The 20,966-nt window shown below is 42.0% G+C and overlaps 1 protein-coding gene across 4 annotated transcripts in view; it reads left to right on the top strand.

Annotated features, from left to right (window-relative positions):
* rtkna (rhotekin a) overlaps positions 1-20,966 on the top strand; it is a 69,351-nt gene that overhangs the window by 25,353 nt on the left and 23,032 nt on the right. The window contains exon 1 of one of the 4 annotated variants that reach the window (XM_074670536.1): positions 9,633-10,376. The exons of the other annotated variants lie outside the window; for them this stretch is intronic. Within the exon in view, the coding sequence (XP_074526637.1) occupies positions 10,353-10,376 (24 nt within the window). The 5' untranslated portion in view covers positions 9,633-10,352. Of the gene's footprint in view, positions 1-9,632; positions 10,377-20,966 lie in introns of those variants that run through there. 4 annotated transcript variants of the gene reach the window in all.

Below are 20,966 nucleotides of genomic sequence, written 5' to 3'. Positions count from 1 at the left end.
CACAGGCTCTCTAATCTAAACAAACCAACACATTGACCCGCAGCAGTTGTGGTCACAGGAGTTCAGACTCTGACCCTGGTTGACTAAGAACTATCATGGGGGTCACATGAGAGTCCGTAGCTGGACTCATGTTTGACCTCTCACACGCTCCCAAACCCTAAACTTAGCTGTGGTCATGCCTCGGATAGTTGTGGACAACACGGGGAGGCCTGAAATATCCACTGACTACATGCAGCCTATCATCTGATCCCACTGGTTAACCTGCAGCATGTTGTTGCTGTTTGATTGGGATGGATTTTTCAGGAGTTAGTCTGTATTGTGTGTGTGTGTGTGTGTGTGTGTGTGTGTGTGGATTCATGTTTTCAGCTGATACTGCTCAGAAATTTCCTGTGAATGTGTTTTTATTTCTTGCACATGCTGTAGATTTATCTCTGTGTGGTAATCACTCTGAGTATCAGGTGCAGTAACAGATATTTAACCTCGCACACCTCATGGTTTGAAATGTAGGAGCTCCTGGTGGGCAAAGGCCAGGTTAAGTGCAGTTAATCCCTGTCCACTTTGAGACAGTGCATTCAATGTGCTCTTGTGAGACTGATGACTCCAACCTTGATGATGATGAATTTGTGGTAAGAGGAAAGGTTAATCTCACTTATTCTTGGAAAGGAAAAAAGCAGGCATGTAGGGCTGAGCATCAAATCCCTTGTTTACTCAGACCTTTACTTTTTGCATTTCATTGCATTTTACATGTTCATTACTCAGTTTTAAACTCTTTTGTATTTCACCACTTGAGAAATTTTCATGGTAAAACCTGCCCCTTGGACTTTTACACATTTTAATTCCTACTGTCTTTTAATTAATATTCCATAACCTTTCTATAATTTTTGATATGATATCACCCTGCTCACCTGCAGTTATGATACTAAATGACTTTCCGCTGACTGGTTTGACAGTATCCAAAAGACGCGCAGTGTTGGCTGGACTCACGGCGGCAAAAAAGCTGGTGGCTACCCATTGGAAACCCCCACGTTGTTTGTCTGTTAGGGCTTGGCTCCTTATTTATTTAGACATTGCTTATTTAGAGATTTCCATTGCCCGTATTCACGGAGCGAAAGATTCTATCACGGAAACATGGACTTGAGTTATCAACAACCTTCAAAAATGTTTGAATAAATAATTATTTTTTTTAAAGATTGTTCAGTGTAGCCTGGACCTCTTAGGGTTTTTTTTGTTTGTTTGTTTGTTTTGTTTTGTTTTTATTTTGTCCCTTTTAAATACATACATTGTGTAATGGACTCTGATGGGCATGGGGTTACAGACGCTGGGTACCTTCCTATTCATTCTTGGTTCCAATGGATCTAATGATGGACTTTTACAAATGTGTTTTGATACACGGACATTTTATGCACCCAAGCTCTGTCACTTTTGTAACTTTTGCTGCTTGTCTTCCTTTTTTTCTATTTTTGTCAAATTGTTGAATTTCGATAAAAAGTTGATTACAAAAAAATACTGTTCCATAAAAATGCAAAAGCAGCTTTAAAGCTGGTCTCTTACATGCATAAATATTATTCCAAAGGTAATAATATTTATAAACATAAAAAAATAATACCATGCATGCGATCTTCCTTCTCCTTTCAAAATAAAAGCAGTATTTTTGCAACAAATAATGAACCATCAAGGTGTACTCTTCTGCAAAAAGTGCATCTTCTTCCTTTCACTTTTGATATCCGTACTTTCATGTAATGTTTCATTCAGTATAATTGTACCCCACGTGTGTGTGTGTGTGTGTTAGTTCAGCTGTGAGCTTGTTTAGGTAGCCCAGCAGACCTGCTTGCTTCAGTGGAAGTTGTGCTAAAGCTAACAGCACTCGCGCTCTCCTGACACAGAATACACACTCGTGTCTGAGCCAAAACACATTCTTCCACAGCGTAGGACTTCAGCGCACCCTGCTCCCTGCTGAGCTCAGCTGTGTGTGCACTCTGACTGAGTGTGTGTGTGTGAGAGTCAATATTTGCAAAGAGTAATAAGCCTAATCATAGTGTAAGCTACATAATTAAAGCAGAGATTTAAATTAAGAGGAACATTTGGTTTATCACCCTGGGTTTCTTTGTGGTTGTGATTTTTTCTGTATTGGTTTTGAATTAAACTCAGTTTTCCTACAGCAGTGCTCCAGCCTTTAATGAATGGAAACAACAAGGTGCTTGTAAATGTTATGTACATTGGGTTTAGTCTGTTTGCTGAGTGTGTGTGTGTTGTGAAATTGCAAATCTCTTTGGCATCTGCAGCAGGAATAGCTACAGTGGGCTCTAGTTCTTCCAGTGCTTGATGCCAAAGCAGGGATGGTGTGTGTGAGGTAGTTTAGAAAGGAGGCTTTGTATCGCATCTCTCTCACACACACACACACACACACACACACACACACACACACACACACACACACACACACACACACACACACACACACACACACACACACGTATCGCTCCATACCAAACCCTCCTCTCCTTCTTGGAATGGCACATGAAGCTTCAGCCATCTCTTCCATAACTCCCTCTTCCTCTGCCAGCCTCAAGTCTTCTGACTTCAAACCATATGGCTCCCCAACCTCACCTCTGCTCCCAAAACACTTCCCTGACCCCCCCTGGGCTTCACCACAGAGCCCTATCCCCTCCGAGCTTCAGGTCCCACCCCGACCATCGCCCGAGCAGCGGTTAGGAGGAGCGGCTCGGGGCTGAATAGGCGCTCTGTGTGAGCAGGAACCAGTTAGATGCGGCAGCCTGAGCCAGCTTCCTTTGAAAAACAGCAGGCAGGAGCCAGGAGAGTGAGAAGAAGAAAACACGGTGCCAAAGAAGCGGGAGGTGCTGTTATTGGAACGTCCACCTGGCTCCTTGCACCTTCACCACCCTGTTTCTTTTAGCCACTTACCTTCTTCTCCTCACTATCGCTGCCTGGATCTTTTTGATAATTTCCCTCTGCTGAGCTCGTTTCTCTGCCTCCGTCACAGCTTTCGGCCCTTATTTCCACCTTCTTTTATCTCACCATCCTTATCACCTTGCTTTAATCCCTCACTCTTTATGCCGTCATGCTCAAAAGACACTTCAGTCTGAGCATGTAAAAGACCTTTTTGAATTCACAACAGCAAAGAAAATTGGGGCTACTTAAGCGTTTTGAATTGGGTCTGCAGGCTTAATGCAAATCGGCACAGATTGGATTTGACGCCACGTTTGACTTATCATGTCAACAGCTCACCAGGATCAGTTTTGAAGTGGGGATATTAAAAATGTTGTGTTCCTTTGAAAAACATGTAATTAAGGACATCTGAACACGTTCTGGAGACGCAGCTGGCGGCACAGGCTGTTTAATCAGATGGTTGTCTTTGAATCTGTGTACAAACACACAGTGTATAAAAAGAGCGCTCGGTAATGTGTTTAATTGAGCCTGTAGATGCTGCTTTTGTGTTTCTCCATCTGGTTACACTTCATGCTTAGTGTGTGAGCACTCCAGCTTAACTTCCAGATAAACTCTCTACAGTGAACACTGAGAGTTTATGGTTCATGCTTTGACTTTATTGATTTCTTTAATGAGGTATATATACAGTATGTAGGGGAGTTTAAAGTGTGTAAGCGTACATCTAGGCTATTTCTGTATGTTTATCTCACTGCTCTGATCTTTGATCTCTCTAACAACACTGTTACCTGCAAAGTGAGAACTGGGAACAGAGAGAGTAGGTGGAAACATAGAAGAAAGAGACAAATACCACCATTAAAACAATCTCTTCCCTGTGAATAATCCCCTGAGGAGGATAACAGCATCTGTGGCGTCATCTGCATCCTTGTGACACCGAGACTGTGTCTTTGAGACTGTTTGTGTATTTGATGTCTGCTTAAGTAGGGGGCCCAAGTGTCTGATTGAATCAGTTCACACTGCCGGATCTTTGGCCACTGATTTGCTGCGTGCATGTGTATGTCACTGGTGTGTGTGTTTGTGTGTTAGTGTGTGTTTGTGTTTGGCAGAGGGAATAAATCTTTCAGCATTGGGAGTGCAGCTGTCTGACCATCTGAGGGCCTGTTCTGCTTTCATCAAGGACAAGGGAGGATCTTGTCTGACTTTGAGACATGATATAATGACATATTTATTTCTGTCCCCATGTCCTAATGTCACAGTGTCTCAGAGAGCCACCACCATCGCGTGATGAACATCAGTTTGTTGGCTGTAATGTTGCTCATTTGAATCATCTTTGAGAGCAGCCTGTCTTTTCAGTCACTTTCATATATGGATGCTTTCCCTTGAGTAAGTGGACCGCTGTGCTGTTTAGGAAAACCCTAAATGCCTGAGAGGAAGTGTGACAGGGGAATTCCAAGGTTTGGAGGCGGGTCAGTAGGATCCCGAGGTAGATCTGAAGGCCTGGACTGCTGAAAGGGGCCTCTTGTTGTGTTATGAGGTGCTGAGAGGCATGACTGAGCTGTTCCACCCCTAAACAACACTCCCTCCCCTAGAAATAAAAAACACAGCCTCTCTGTCTCACCATGATGAGATCAGTGGAACAAACAGTGCAGCTGGATGATGTCATCTCTGAGGCTCTGGGGTCAAAAGCTCAGGGTCACGCTAGGAGGAGATGTGTGTGTGCGTGTGTGTGAGTGTAAGGCTGTTCAGAAAGGGTGTGCATGTACCTTTAAGAGCATAAAGTGCAACTACCTGTGAGTGCTAAACAAATCAAACAGGCAGGTGGTTGTTTGAGTGAAAATTACTTTTATTTTCTTTGTTGAATGTGTTTAATCACATGATCTATAAAGACATTTTCTAGTCTATAAAGTTTCAAAATTTTGATTAAAAAAGCTAATTTTGCAACTTAAAAATGCTCTTTTATCCAACAAATTACCCAATAAATATATAAAAGTTGTGTACTCTCATATAGGGATGGTTACCTTTCACATTTAAAATGATACGGTACCAATGCCAGATACCTGGTTACCTGTACCGTTACTCAACGGTACCAATATTTGGTACTTTTTTGTGTTTATGTGGTAAAAAATATCAATTTGTTCAGTTATGAAGTATATTTTTTTTCAGTTCAATATATTCATTCTTCAATATATAACCTTGCAATGCTGTGTTCATTTCCAGCATGAAAAATTGCCTTCTCTTCCACTCCCTCACATTCACAATGAAGCATTTAGGCACCTAAACATAGTACCGTTTAAACCGGTACCCGGTACTTTTGACAGAATTCGGTCGGTACCTTTAAAAGTACCTAATTCGGTAACCATCCCTACTACTATGAATGAAAAATCATCAAATTACATCTGTAGCTATGAGTAACATACTCTTCCTCCCTTTGCTGCTGTCTTCTCCTGTATTAACACACAGCTTACAACACACATCTCGAACCCCTGTCACCCCCACCTTTACTAAAGCCAGGTTATCAGAGCTGAAGTGTGCCCATATGTCAGCATATGTGTCCCTAATCTTATCATCATTAGGAGATGTAAAGGTTAATCCATCTTACCTTCAATGGGCCAGACTCAAGGACCATGAAGAGATTCCTATTGGTTCTACTGGGAAGCATGGCTCAATATGATTGGTTAAGACCACACTGAAGACCCCTGCTAGACCAGTTCACTATGAGACTGTCATTGGTCAGTGTGCCACCAGACAGACAGGCTGTGTGATGTTATGTAACAACACATGTAAGTTTATAGAGGCCAGTATTTGAGGTCTGCAGAAAACACACACACGCATGCAGCTCATGTCCTCACAGTTGGTGTGCAGCTGTCACTGAAGAGGCGCCAGGGACTGACTGTGTGTTTATATTTAGCTTTGAAATTGATCACTGTTGATTTAGCTTGCATAACACTGCTGTCATCGATAACTTGTGATAATTGTTTATTTCATAATGGACTAAAAAAGTTTTTATGATGAGTGAATGATGATCTCCTTACGAGTTAAACATGTGATGTTAAGGTCACAACAAAGTAAGTAAATTAAGATATGTTCTTTGATCCTTAAGAAAGTTCAAAGGTCAGCGCTTATAGCAAAAGAAAAAAGTGACTGATGCTTCAGTTTGGATGTTGCAGTGTCTTTATGTGGCCAATAGGGGGCTGATAGGCTGCTGGACTTAATGAAAGATGTGGATGAAACTATTTTCTCCTTTCATGTCTCATCCAAAAACAGGGGATTCTGTTTTTCATATAACAAATTAATAGAATAAAAGAAGAGAGGCAGTAAATGATGGATGCATTATGTTGAGCAATGAGTCAATAAGAAGGAATGCAGTTTATGTGTCTGCACAGTCCAAATGTAAAAATTCCTGATTCATGTCCAGGGTTGGACCAAAAACTCAAGTGCACCTTGTTAAAACTGGAATTTTAGATATGCACACAACACAAAGTGTAGTCTAATTGTTCTGCATTATTAGGCTAATTGTAATAAATGTCCTGTTTTCTGTAAGAGAAACACTCGCCTTAAATGTGCTGCAGGCAATAAAAGAAAAAACTCACACCTTTATTACTGCTATTATTTCTGGCACCTCGCAATAAAACAATTGAAGCTTATTCATATGCTTCGGTTCCTTTGGGTCACTTTATGTGAAATTGCTTTGTGAGACCTTATTCAAACAGAGGGCTGTGAATCAAAGTGTGTAAAATTTGTGAAATAGAAACACAGGCCTGCCCTGCATCTCTACAGCCCTACAGCTGCTGTCAACACAAGCACCAGATTCAAATCTGCACAGGCCTTGAGTGTGAAAATTGCTAATCGTATTTGCTGTGCAGTTAGTCCTCCAGGCAGTGATAAGAATTAAGATTTATCTCCTTTAAATGCTTGTACAAGGATTAGAAATTAAATAGAACTGGTGTAAAATGATGTTCTATTATTAGACTTGGCTGCAGCAGGCGTTTCTATCTACAGGAGGAGGAAGGGAGAGAGGAAAAAGGAAGAGCAGTGCTTGTTTGGGAAAAGTCAATAGGAAATGCTTGGGAGGCTGAGTGTGTGAGTCCGTCCTCTTATCCTGTGAAGTGCAGTGTAATGACAGTGGAATTGATGTTATCTTTCATTCAGCTGGCAATGACTCAGTCAGCTGGGAAAAACCACAGCTGACTCTCTGAAAAGAGGCGTTCAGGTTCCCAAAATAATGTTACTGTGTTCCTCCTTAAACAGGTGGACAGTCTGAGCCATCGCTGCTTGTTTGTGTTGGAAATGTCACCCTCTCGTGCTGTTTCCGAAACCCGACAGTGAACTGTCAGTGTGAATTTATATCTGACAGCACTCCTCTGGTCAGCTACGTGGCACGACTAGTAGCTGATGAGGCCTTAATCTGATTAACCGTAGGATATTTACAGCTCTGAGTCCCAAATTATCAGGCTCATCTTGTTTTTGTTGCACACGTCTACTAAAACAAAGCAGAAGGGAGATGGATTTATGTAAGAGGGCTGATGTTAAATACTAAATGACTTTGTTAGAGTTCTTGTTGTTTTTTTAATGCTCTTAGCTTCTTTGGGAGCGTCCTCAGCTCCCACAGTGAACTCAGTGGTATGACAAAGCACCCACTCTCCTCTTCTGTCGTCCCGAGCTAAAGGTAAAGAGCCACTTTCACTCAGCCAGACACGCAGATGTATTATTGCACCATTGAGATGGACTTAGTTGCCATTAGCAGAGGCTGCTTGCCCACAGACTGACTCTCTCCTCCTCCAGCCTGATCCTCCTACATGTCATCTGCTGCATCTCTGGACTGTGCATATCATTCCTCTTCTCATCTCACCCACAGCACACACAACAAAGCAAGTGCTGGCCCTTTTCTGATTACATCCTTTACTTTGTGCTGACTTTTAGGAAAGTGTTAAAGCAAAAGTTGGTGAAATATTTGATGCTCATTGCACAATCATTTCCTGCAGATTAATTTTTTATACCCTTGATCTTCAAAAGATGACCACTCCATTAGCAGTTCTCCATTGTGGATTTCCTGCAGCCAAAAGTCCCACTCAGTGGTTTTTTACCCACGCTTAATTCCAGTCGGACTCCTCTGTGTTTTCCGTTTCGACCTGCCCACAAATCAGTCTCATACATCACCGGTGGACAAGGCGATACACTCCACTGCACAGCAGCTTCCCAGCGCACACATATGGGTTTGGCAATAAGCAAAGGCAGGCACAGAGACAGAGAGGAAACAGGGAGACGGATGTTCATTTTTATTTTCTGAATGAAATGTTGTGCTGTCTGTAGAATTCATCATAAATGCACCAATTTAAGATTACTGTCCAGTTTTATAAAAGCAGTGCTTTGCTTTAAGCAAAATATTTTTCTATTTCAACAAGGTTTTGATGTAATAAATCCTGATTCCAAATAGAAAAATGGCATCCATGGCAAGTAACCTCTTGAGATTAACCCCTTATTTTCTCATCAACATTAGAGGACACTTAATTTTCATCTGTGTCACTGAGTAAGAGCAAAGATGACCAAAATATTTAACAACTAAGCTGCAACCTACAGTACAAAAATATAAAGCCTATGTCAAAGGGCCAAAAACAGCAGTCCTTCCAGATTCCTCTCAAGGCGAGCTGCAGAAAGACTGGAAACCACATTCACTTCAATCCAGAAAAGCAGATTTTACAGAAATAAACATGTTTGGGTTTGAATTGTTTATTTCTCACCACACAAATACAACAAATGTGTGCAAAGAGTAATATATTGCATATTATGCAGTTTATTTCCTTAACACGCTAAAATTCATTTTCCCAAGTTTAACTGTGGCAGGATGTCCCATGATGACTTAATACCTCAAAAATACAGAAAATCAGTGGGTCTTTACTAGAAGTGGATAAGGAGGCTGCTAGCTGAGCTACTGCCATTTTTACTCATGCTTTGCTCTATCTATCTATCTATCTATCTATCTAATTATCTATCTATCTATCTATCTATCTATCTATCTATCTATCTATCTATCTATCTATCTATCTATCTATCTATCTATCTATCTATCTATCTATCTTCAGTAGGACTCCTTCAGAGGGAAGATTTTTCCAACTCCTCCTCTCCAGACTAAACAGGCACAGGAAATACCCCCCACCCCACCCCAGGCATTGGTATCCAAGAGCTGAGCTGCCCCTAACTTCAGCTTTGATAGTTTGTTTAATGAAATCTGTATCCATTTGTAAAAACAAGTCTGTCTGAACTTCAGATGATACTACAGCCAGTGCTATCTAAGAAGTGATCGTGAGCTTTGTATTGGGCAGTCCAGACTGAAAAACACCTAAGTCAGGTATAGAGCCTGATTGCCAAGAAATCCTTTTAAGGCACACAAAGTGTGAAAGACTTATTTTCCTGTGTAAACATATAGCGTAATAAATATATGTTTGTAGTTGACAACACTGTGTCAAGATGTGAGGAAAAAAATGATATTTTGTCAGCACTGTTCAGCAATCCACACAACTTATTGACCGTTGCCTTGTAGAAAAAAAAAAAGTTGAGTCATAACTCAAAAAAAGACAAACCGCCTTTTTCCACTGTGGGCGGTGTAGGCACAGAGCGACCACAGTGAATTTTACTGACACAGTTGCAACCCACTTCAAACTAAACACAGAGCTGCCAAATCCTTCTTATGTCACTTTGTTCAAATAGCTGAAACCATGCACTGCCATTTTAAAGATTTGACAGGGAACCACACTGAAATAGGACTTGTCACAGTGTAGCCTACACTGTGACAACAACAAACCCTTGAGAAAATGTACTTCTGGTGTATTTTCTCATTTATTGTATGTCTGCTACTCAAAGCTGCTACCAGCGCCCCTGGGATTCTCCTCAAGGACCCCTGGAGGTCCCAGGGTACGAATGACAGTCCGCTCTCCCCTGCCTGCACATGGATTAGAAACACGCACACACAGGCAGACACACACACACACACACACCCGCCTCCTCAGAAACGGCTCTCGGTTGGTCCATCAGTCGGTCACTCTCCATCCTCTCCTTGTGCTGGCGGTGTTGTGTGTTAGATTCCGGACTGGAGCTCTGGGGCTGCTTGGGCGACGGCGACAATGACGCTAAAGATGATGATGATGATGAAGACAACTCAGAGAGGGGTGCACGCACATGACTGCTGTCGTTCCCATATTACCAAGAGAGCGGGTTGTGATTTCCGCGTGGATCCGTAACAACTTTAGAGGCTGATTAACGGCAGCTATCCACGGACTGACAGGGTTTTTAAAACCCTTTTGCCTTTTCACGGAGGTGCCACGGAGGGAAAATCTGACTTGAGGTATTTCACGCTGGCTGTGTGGGACGTTTAACGGACCTTGGTGTTGCGTAAAGAGCTCGAGCTGCCAGTTTTGGAGAGTTGTGAAGCGGACTGCTCCTGGTGGAATACGATGAATAACTCAGTGAATCAAATGGTAAGGACTGTGCGTTTATTTCCTGACATGACTTCGCGAAAGATTTAGGGGTTTTGGAGTAAAGATGAAACGGAAATTATCTGTCAGCTGCAATAAAACACGTCACACTTGGAGTTAACTCGTCACGGTCGGCTCAGGCAGTCTGTAATCATATTTACATCTGCTGGGATCGAGCATTTCACTTAATGAGTCTGATTTAACAATGTGCTGTTTACTCTATTCGGATAGACGCAAAGCCAAAACATGGTATTTTAAAGTGTAGTTTGTTTGCCAGGTCTGAACCAGTATCCAGGACCCACTTTGGACTCACATCGTATTAATGAGAAATTTTGATTTATTCGGCTTTACTCTTATTAAATCAGCGGTTGTGGTTAATAAAACACAAACTTTTAGGATGAGATCTCTGAGCCTCTTACCATATGCTTTTTAGTACAGGAGGATTAAGTGAATTAGCACGGGAAGTGTTTTCAAATGCGTTCAAATTAGGCTAAGATATATAAAAAGGTGGATGAGATGTAGGCCGAAGTAAAAAATGTTTCCTAATGATGCTTTGAGTCGGTCTTGTTCAGTATTACACGTCACTCACATATATTAAAACGACGTTTTGTTAAAACTGTAAGTTTCCAAATGGAGTTTGGTTTCAATCTGTTACATGTGTCAGCATTTGGCTGCAAGTAGTTATAGGTGTGATTTTTGCAACACTGGAGACACAGTGTTACATTTATTACTGTCCCTCTTGGCAATAACAAAAGCTTCATTTTAATTAGTTCCTCTTTGACCTTAAATAACTCACTCTCCTAAGCCTCTGCATGAAACATCTCTCCCTGAGCTAAGAGTGTAGCATGCTGGAGTAAATGGTTGCGTTGGTAGGGACTTAAGGATTCTCAATTTCATGTTTCTGACTGCACCATGACATCTCACCCTGCCTCTCAGAGTGGGAATAGTGTGACAACTGTAGGATATTACTGCTATAATGACTTACATCTCCCAGGCGTCAACCTTTCCCTTCTGCTGTGAACAAATCTTTCCTAAATGCCTCAAACTGGCAGCGTTGAAATAGCCACACTCTTCAGTGAACACTGGAGTAGAGAAGACCTTCACTAATGGCTACATTTTGTTTTTTTCTTTTTGTAGCTCTTTTTTTAGCTGGAATATAAAATAAATTCAGAGGTTTGTGCAGAAACTGTGTGGCTTTTATGATGCCAGTCCACAAAGCAGAGACATGTCTGTGATGAATTCTTATTTCTTACTTTGGAGGCAGTTCCTCTTAGATGCATGTAGAACCACAAAAAAGTGCAGCAGAAAAGCAGCTCCCAGTATTTTTTTTATCCTCCTTGTTTTCTCCCTAAGTCTGTGTGGCAGGCGGTCATTAGTCTTTTTGGCCTCAGAGCTTTGGACTCACTGGTAGCTCTGACCACTTCCTACAATCAACTTTGTTGTCACCACTGAAACTTAATCCAGGCCTGGATTACCCAAACAACTGGCTGTGTTTCTGTCTGCTGATTGCCTTCAGTTTCCCAAACGACTGACTGCTTCCTGATGTGAGAGAAAGTTCAGATTTGAGTCTCGTGTTGGTTTTAAAAGGTCACCTACATCAGCATCACTCAAAGATTAAAAGAGCAAGTCAGATGTGATCTTTTCAGCCTTGGAAATGAGCCTGCATGTGTGTGTGTCTGAAACTGTTTATGTGTGTGTGTGTTGGTGCAGTTCATAAAGAGCTTATATCATATGGCGTAAATTAGTTTTGTCTGTGCCGCTGATCTGGTCACAGACATCTCAGATCATTCGTGGTGAGAAGGTCACTGAAGTGCTCCTAATTGCCATTCTGATGCTTTTATTTTGAAGGGTTAAGAACTTTTGGTGCAAGCTGCAGTCAAATCTGCCCTGTTCACAGTTTAATGCATTTCTGCTCGAGCTTTTCATTGCAATTGCATAAAGGATGGAGCAAGTCAGCATCCTGTGTCAGCTTGCCGGCTAAGGAATCCTTCGGCCTGTGTCTTCCAATCAATAACCACTTACTGCAGAGGAGCTTTCTGCAGCCAAGTCTCTGTCTGTCCACCCTGCCTTCTGTCTCTCTACCTGTCTGTCATGATCTCCAATGTCTCCTCTAATTCTATATGTGTCTCTCCTTCTCTTTCCTCACCTCTGCAGTCACGTGTGTGTGTGTTTTTTTTCCTTCTCTCTTCGCCCCTGCTCTCTGCTGCAGTAGAGGTCACTCTGTTTTCTCTGCTGATGTTGTCCTTTGCTGTTTCTACCAAGAGGTAGTTGCTGGGACTAAGCAGGACATCCTCACCAAGCCTTCAAACGCAGGGGGGTGGGAGGCTGGTTTATTTCATGTGGTGTGTGGAGCAATACAGGCACTGTGGAGAAGGAGGACGGGGTTAAATTGGAGTTAGGTTTGTGCGTGAATGTGTCTCCTTGAACCAGTTGTCTAAGGACTAGCATGAAAAATGAGCCACTTATACCCTACTCTGCCACAGTATTGCCTCTCCACCCAGCCAATTTTAGATCTTTTAACTCTACTGATGCATGCACACACTCTTCCTCCCTAAGAGGGTTTTCTTCTCTGTTGCAAACTTTGGTTTCAATCTCCTACTTTTGGTTTCTGGATTGAAATACACACAATGCCAAAAAAAGAAAAGTTCAAAAGCTGCCCTGATATGACATGCCATGGCTGAGCTTTCTCTCTCTGGTGTTCTGTCCTGTTTTTTCTTTCTACTTTTAGCAGCAGATGTTGTTGCATGCAGAGTGGCAGGGCTCTCATTGAGATGTCAAAAACTCAAAATAAGTGGCAGACAGAAGTAAGGAATGAGGTGCAAGCATGAGAAAACCTGTATAGTAAGAATCACTCGCTGGACACCATTTATATTCGATCAGCAGGAGATTGATAGTCTGGTCTGTAGTTGCTGATTCAGAGGACGAGAAAGGGAGTGATGGACAAACACGAGACAGACAGACAATTAAAGTGGAGTGATGACCTGACGATGCAGAGGGAGATTGTTAAGGGATTGATGGTCATGGTGGAGAGAGCTCAGTCCTGCAGACAGATAATCAGACAAGCAGCTAATGCAGAGCTGCTGGCAGCGGCTCCAAGTCTATCTGTCATGTCGGTCTGGGGAAGCAGATGCAGAGCTGTCAGTCATTCTTACTGCGCTGTGTGACATGCTGTAATACCTGCTACCTGTTGTGTGCGTGCGTGTGTGTGTGCAGCAAGCGTTCTTTCATTTTATGCTGCAACTGCTTCACCAACCCATGATTAGGTTATGTTTATTTATCCAGATTGCAGCGTGTTGCTGATAAGACTGATGCAGCAAATAGTTCACACACTGACACACACACACCAGATCAGAGGAGATCTAATGTAATGACTTATCCATCTGTGCTACGCCCCACCTTTTCCCATAGCTGGCTGATGAAATGCTGTCATGACTGTAAGAAATCGATAATTTCAAAGATAAAGTCACACACACGTGCGTGTATATCATTTCCTCCACACTCTGTGCTGCTTACATGACTGCAGACAAAGTGGAATATGTATGACAGACAATCCACCGACAGCTGTTGAGAAAAGAAGAAGATTCATCACAAAACTAATGCATGACTGCCAGTCATCTGCTCCTGGGCAATAGCAATGAAACATTTTGTTCAGAGTTTCATTATCAAGGTGATTGTGGCTGTAAACTGACAGAAGTGATGCTTCATCAAACACATTGAGCAGTCAGTGACTGTCAGACCTTTGTTCTCTATTTCTTCTGCACTGGAAAAACATGACAGATGTCGGTCACGTCTATTAATATATTATTTGGCCTGAGTCAATACACAGAAAACATTTGTTAGGTTAAGAATAGGTTAAAGAATCTGACTCCCCAGTCATTCCAGATGGGCTGTGGTCAAACTTTAAAAAATTAACACACGTTGTAGAAATGTTTCTCACGTTCAATTGTTGTGGTGATTTGAAGATATCATTTGGCTGTCTTGTATTCAAGTTCTCTTTTTTCTGAAAAGTTTTGTTTTCATTAGTGCGAGGTTAAAAACAAGGTTTTACGTAACGTTTAACGATGATTGACAGCTGCCATTCTCATGTGTTTTTTTCGGGGATTGTAAAATATGTCTGGAGGTAGGGTCAAGAAGTGATTAGACTCTTGAAAGAAATAAAAATTATTATCTTTGTCACCCAGCTCAACTCAGATTCTCCCAGAATCCCTCACAGTCTCTACTGCGCAGACTCTGGCTGCAAACTGCTACAATGGCTGCACCTGTGATGGGGAATTTTGGCTTCAAAACTGTGCAATGATAAAAGGTGGAGCCACACTGTCCACTCTATATACAGTCTATGGTCTTTACATGTTATGCTGCGTACCATTTGTACTCACAACTGGGAAGTCGGGAGTGGGACCGACATCATCTCCTAGTTCAGTGTTCCAGTTGCCAAGTTGGGAAAACTTGCCGTAAAGCAGTATTTCAGTATGTAAACATTGTATATTACTATTTGTACAGATAATTTATTGTGACAAACACTAGTCAGAAATTCTAAAATAAAAAGAATATAACAGGAGCTTAATTACTGTTTACTCCCAAACTCTGAATTCCTACTTGGGAACTCTGGGGTGACTTACAAGTCAGAAATTCCAACCTCAGGGGGCGTTGGAGCTGGGCGGTCCTATTTGGAACTTAGAAATTCTGACTTACGAGTTCAAATGGAACAAATGAAATCTGTGATAGGCTCTAACCCCCCCTACGACCCCAAAAAGCAAAAGTGTTTGGTTTAAACAATAATCAGTAAAATTAGTTTAAAGGTAAAGATCTGCGTATGGTTATGAATCCAGTGTCATTAGCTGCGTTTTCCATCACACTTTTTCGCAAAATAAAAGCAATATTTCTGAAGTGATTAAGAACAATTTTGCGTTGCCGATGTTTCCATTACCACCAGAATTGCACCCAACTTGTGTAAAGTAAAATGTAACGTCCGTCCAGGCGCTGCACTCATGAGGATGCCGATTCTTGAACATGAGTGTTTTTATTCACTGCTCAACCTGTCGGCCGTGATCACGCTACCTCACAACAGGCACGAACAAAACACTGAATGAAGATCATCATCTCCAGCTCACATACTCTCGCTCACGCACACAGGCCACCACCCCTCACTCCTGATGCTCTTTGACCCACTCACAGCCGTCCTGCCAGAGTCCGTTTGTGTGGCAGTGGACATGTACAAGGAGGTGAGGGAGGTGCGTTGTTATGACAATGTGACATTTTTGTGAGAAACTTCACTACCGAAACTTCTGAAAAACCACCTCATGAGAGCGTAAAAACATTTTATCGAAATTTGAAAGGTTTCTTTTAAAATGTGGCATTTCCATTACCATTTTTATTGTGATTTTTATGTTTTGCGCAATTCTAGGTGTAATGGAAACACAGCTTTTGAATGCTTGGTGCTCATATGTCACAGAAGCAGGAAAAACAAATCTGGTTTACTTTGAACTTGTTCCTTGCTCCCGTCAACCTGCTTATGGTGTATTTGCATGTCAGCAGATAAAGACTACTGTGTATTGTTCTGTTGGCGCTGAATAACTAATGTGCAAAACTGTGTGTCTATGCGTGCGGTGTTGTTGAGTAGATAAGCGATGGAGGAAATGAGGGTGTTGGAAGTTCTGAGTTTTCCCTAAGTTTGTCTGGGCTTCATGTAAATGTGGACCCCAGAATCTGCTAAAGTTCTTCTGCAGGGCAAAGATAAGAGCTTAAACACACACACAGAGTAATGCTCTAGCACACACTTTGCCATTAATTAAATCCCCTCTCTTGTTCTTTTCACTTGCCCTTATTCGCCCATGTGCTGTCCCTAACTCATTTTGTCACTCCACCTCAAGTGTCTTTACACACGCACTCACACACAGGCACACATAAGCATATTCACAACACACAGCCACAGATACTCAGAGGGTTAATGTGTACCATTAGTAACTGGAGCAGGCTGTAAGTGCTGTGAAGTGGCAGCAGGCAGGAGCCACGGTGACAGACTGAGGGCTGTGAGCGAATCTCACCTTACACGTGTTCCCTGTGACATGAATATGGCCGACATTAATCAAAGCGGAGGAACAAAAACTACTTTTATTATCCTGTGGTGGCAATATTCCTCAGCTCCTAATTCATGGCAGCCATTAATTAATGGTACGCCACAAGGCTGTAAAAGGATCCTCCATAAAAAGGCAGTTCGGCGTCTTAACATTTCAGATCTTGAAACTGTTTCGTTACCATGGAAGTCTTTATTTTTGTTTAGAGAGTCCTTAAATTGTGCTGCTGACAGTTTGAGGGGACAAATACTGTAATTTCTGAATTCACAAAACTGTTATTGGAGGTTTAAGTTTACTATTGTTTTGTTTCTTACACTGGTTCTGTCCTGTTTTCATCCTTCTCTCCATGACAGTAGTTCCCAGCTGTAGCCAGAAGATTTCGATAACAGCAAGTTGCTGTGAAGGCCATTTCTTTGTAGCGTTATTGTCTTTTTAAGGCTAAGAGATTGTGCCATCTGTTTATAGACTGGTGGATTTATTGATGGCCAACCTATATTTAAGGCATCGGAGACACAAGGTGCTGTACTGGAGAGAAACAGTCTTTCTGGAGCCTTACAGAGGAACTAAAGTGGTGTGACTCAATGTGATAATCTACATGGGACCCAAAATGTTTGGCAGCTCCACTAATCAGAGCTATTTCTTATCCTGGTAATGAAACAACTCTGGGTGAAACTGCAATCTGGATGGCTTTCATCAAGTTTTATCCCCCTCTCATCACAAGCAGATAAACCCACCCTTCAGCTGTGCTTCATCTGGCCCTTTCTTTGCCTTTTCCCCTCAGGGCAGAGGGTTGAGGGTCAGTTTAGTCATATCCTGCTTTGCTTTGACTCAGCTTAGAAGTCCTGCAGCTTCATGAATATTATAATGAATTCACTTTCACTTCTGGGCTCTCTCTGGTCGATAGCGATTCAAGGACATGCTGATACACAAGTACACAAGAAGAGAATCTGCACTTTTGTTGTTGCCTGTCCCTGTGTAGTGCACCGTCATGGACCTTACATCCACTCAAACGACCCTCACGTGGATGCAGCTCATGAGATTACATACACATGTGGTTATAAGGTCTAAATAAGGCAACAGCGATGATGAATAATAGAGAGTGATAAAAGAAGGGTTGACTACAGTGAAAAGCTCTTAGCTCTCAGAGAGAGCACAGCAAATGTAAGAGAGAGACAGAAAATACCCACACGTAGACTGACTGCAATATTTCCACAACAGGTAAGGACAGCACAGGTTAACAACGTCCTCTAAATGCTTTCATGTTGCGATCTGAGTAACTAAATTGAGGGGATTCGCAGAGAAGAAGAAAAAGATAAGCAGCAAGATGAGAGTATCAACCATCTGTGGACTTACAGGATATAAATAAATATCTTGTTAGTGATGCTGTCAATCAAAAACACTTCTGTCGTGGCAGGCTGTCGCTGCAAGTTACACAATTTTATAATGGCAAGCTGGATACATTTAGTGTGTTTGCAAAACAGGCTGGTTTCTTCATCCAAGACTAATAACTGCACAAACTTTAATGCCAAAAAAAGACATGAAACCATCTTAAATCTCTTTTTCTCCCATGTGGTCTGATCAGTGGAAGACAAAAACTACATGAAGAATGACCAAACTTGATTTTGATTTGTAAGGTTATTTACAAAAAATAGAAAGAATGATCAAGTGATCATCACTTGTCAGGTTTTGACAGAAGTTCACAAACAAAGAAGTTTATTTTCATTGTGATCAGTGTTATAAGGTTTATCAGTATTGCTGAGGTCTTAACCCATCATGCTTTGCACATGTCTGCTCCTGGCCATGCATGTCTGAGGTGTAGTTAAGAAGGAAGGGGTAAAAGACTCTAGTAGGAGAGTTTGGCACGCTGACATACTAGTTAGGCCAGCTCAGCTAATTAGTCCTGATTTCTTCATCCTGATTCAGACAAGGAGGAAAGCTGAGGATTACTGAAGCGGGCATTGTGTCGATTCGTGAGTGTGTTCGCGTGTGTCTTCATGTGTGTGTGCATTGTGTCACTGAAACTGTGTCAGTCTGATATAACTCTTCATTGGCAGTGGGATATGGATGCGCTTCTTTGTAAAGCCAGCTAATGAGAGATTTACGACTGTGTTACAGCATCCTGCTCAGAAAGTGTTAGGCTGGGTTTGTGCTGGTGAGATAAGTTGCTCCCCCATGAGGATGAAAAGGAGCTTAATGGAACAGGACCCAGCAGGGAAGCCACTCTCCTTTGGGAAACTGCGGTGCTGTGACCTCTCAATGCCTCAACCTCTTGCTATGTCCTTTAAGCTGCTGCTCATCTGCCATTTGCCTGGTACTAGAGTATTTTTATATCAATATTAGGGCTGCAGAATAAATTGTAGTATCATTGTTTTTGCAATATGAGCGGTTGCAATTAAAGGTCCCATATTATTCAAAACTCACTTTATTAAGTCTTTTAGTGAAATTTGTGGGTCTTTGGCTTTCCTCCTAGCCCACAAAATGTGATATTTAATGACAAAACCTGTACTTAGTAGTGCTTGTGGATGTAAAATCCTGACCTAAAATGAGCTGATTGGATTTTGGGGATTTGCCAACGTCAGTGATTCCCTTTTTTGACCAAACAGGAGCAAGTCTGACCTGATTGGTCCACCATAGCAGATACCCCCGAACCCCCCCACTGCCAAAGCCATCACTGCTCTGTTTTTGGTTGTAAACAGCCACATAGTTCCATGCCCAAGCTTCCCATCTCAGTAGAAGATGCCACTAGACACTAAGTGGCTAGAGTTCATTTATCGAGGAAATGTGCCAGCTACACTCAGTAAAACTGAGCATGTGTGTGCTAATCACTTCATGGCCGACTGCTTTTCCAACTTTGGACAGTACAACAGAGGGCTAGCGAATAGACTGGTCCTGAATCCATGGGCATTATCAACCATCCTCCAACAAACATTGGACCCTGGAAATGAGAATATTTTAAATGCTGTGTGCTGTGGAGCAGATGTAAGAGCTTTTCCTCAGTGTCCCCCCTGTCTCTGTGTTAGCTTCAGGATGCTAACTTTAGCTGCGGTTAGCCTGTAATGTTACAGTAAACGAGCTTCGCTGTTTTCTAAACATTGTGCACTGGGAGCTCGGTAGTCATGGTTTCATGGCTCCGCTCTCAGTGACGTGGAAGAGCGGGGCAGTATTAGCGGTGGATCATTTACATATGGAGGTCACGACCATTAAATCAGAGCGTTCTGAACAGAGGGGCTATGAGAGCCTGGAAACAATGCTGCTGTGCTTGATTGGCTATTTGGACCAAAACATGTTACTACCATTTCATGTAGACATCAATGATCCATATTAAACTGCAGAAAAGGAGCATAGTATGGGACCTTTAACATATTGCAAAGTCACACAGTGATACTATTTCACAAAAGTTAAGTGAATTATTTATATAAAATCCAACATTCTCCTCCTCAGCATGCTCATAATAATAGAAAGTATTTGTCACAGGTGTACAGTTGTGGACCCAAGTGCACCAGTTTGGTCGACCAACCTGGAGACTTGGTCAAATTCTGTTGTAGTTTCATTTTCCTCCAGGTTTATAAGAGGCATGAGCAACTTTTCAAACTGAGAGCTTTCAGTCATAGTAACACTTTCACACACATATGTTGATCGATATTTCCTTGAAATTCTTTGAGGGTCAACTTATTTTTGCTTAGGGGAAATATTGTGCCAAAATCCTCCCTCCAGCCCTCTTTTGTATATCACCATAAGCTACTTCCAGCTCACTCCAAACACCTCTCATTCAAAACATTAAGTGTATTTTAGACAGAGCAGGCTGTTGTTGCAAGTCCGAAAAAAATCCTGCACAGTGAAATACAATGTGAAATCAGAGCCTTTTCACCTCACATGTGTCTTTTAATTTGATTAAATCCCATTTAGTCTATCTCCCCACTTACGGATGCACTAACAGAGCACTCTCATTATGAGAGATCACAGCAGGCTTTGATCACGGGCTTAGAAAGACCTGCTTCCTACCCGTCCTCCCCCTAAACCCTCCTCTTATTTCACTGTGTGGGCTTGTGGCTTGCAGGGAAAGCTGTCTAATCAGTTGATAATACAGTATCAACTTGTATAATAATCAGTCTCTGAGTGTGAGCCAGGCCTGCAGTGCACAACACTGCCTGTGCCAGAAAAGTTCAGAGATGAGGTTACAGTATCGCTGTGTGTGTCTTTCTGGGTTCGTTAATTGCCTCCTGAAGTCTCCTGACAGTCCAGTCTACCAATTAGTCACATGAGGGTTTCTCCAAGACTGTTAACTTGGAAAAGAGAGCCGCTTTGTGACAGTCCAGCTCCCTTTTCAACCTCTTTTCTCTTCATTAGGTCAGAATTCTTCACTTAATAACTGTGAAGCACATTGGTCTGTAGCACACTACAGACCAAGATTATTACCAACACTTTTCTTTTATGTCTTTTATGCTGTGATTCAAAAAGACTGACTTTGTAGCCTTTTATGGTCTTTTATATCTCATTTTATTTTCACAGTCCAGCATAT

This window comes from Halichoeres trimaculatus, unplaced genomic scaffold, assembly GCF_033239565.1.
Source record: "Halichoeres trimaculatus isolate MK-OKI-2021-1 unplaced genomic scaffold, fHalTri1.1 fHalTri1_scaffold_5, whole genome shotgun sequence".
NCBI classification, from domain to species: Eukaryota; Metazoa; Chordata; class Actinopteri; order Labriformes; family Labridae; genus Halichoeres; species Halichoeres trimaculatus.
Note: the sequence above shows the minus strand (reverse complement) of the source record. Positions and strands in the feature narration are given on the sequence as shown.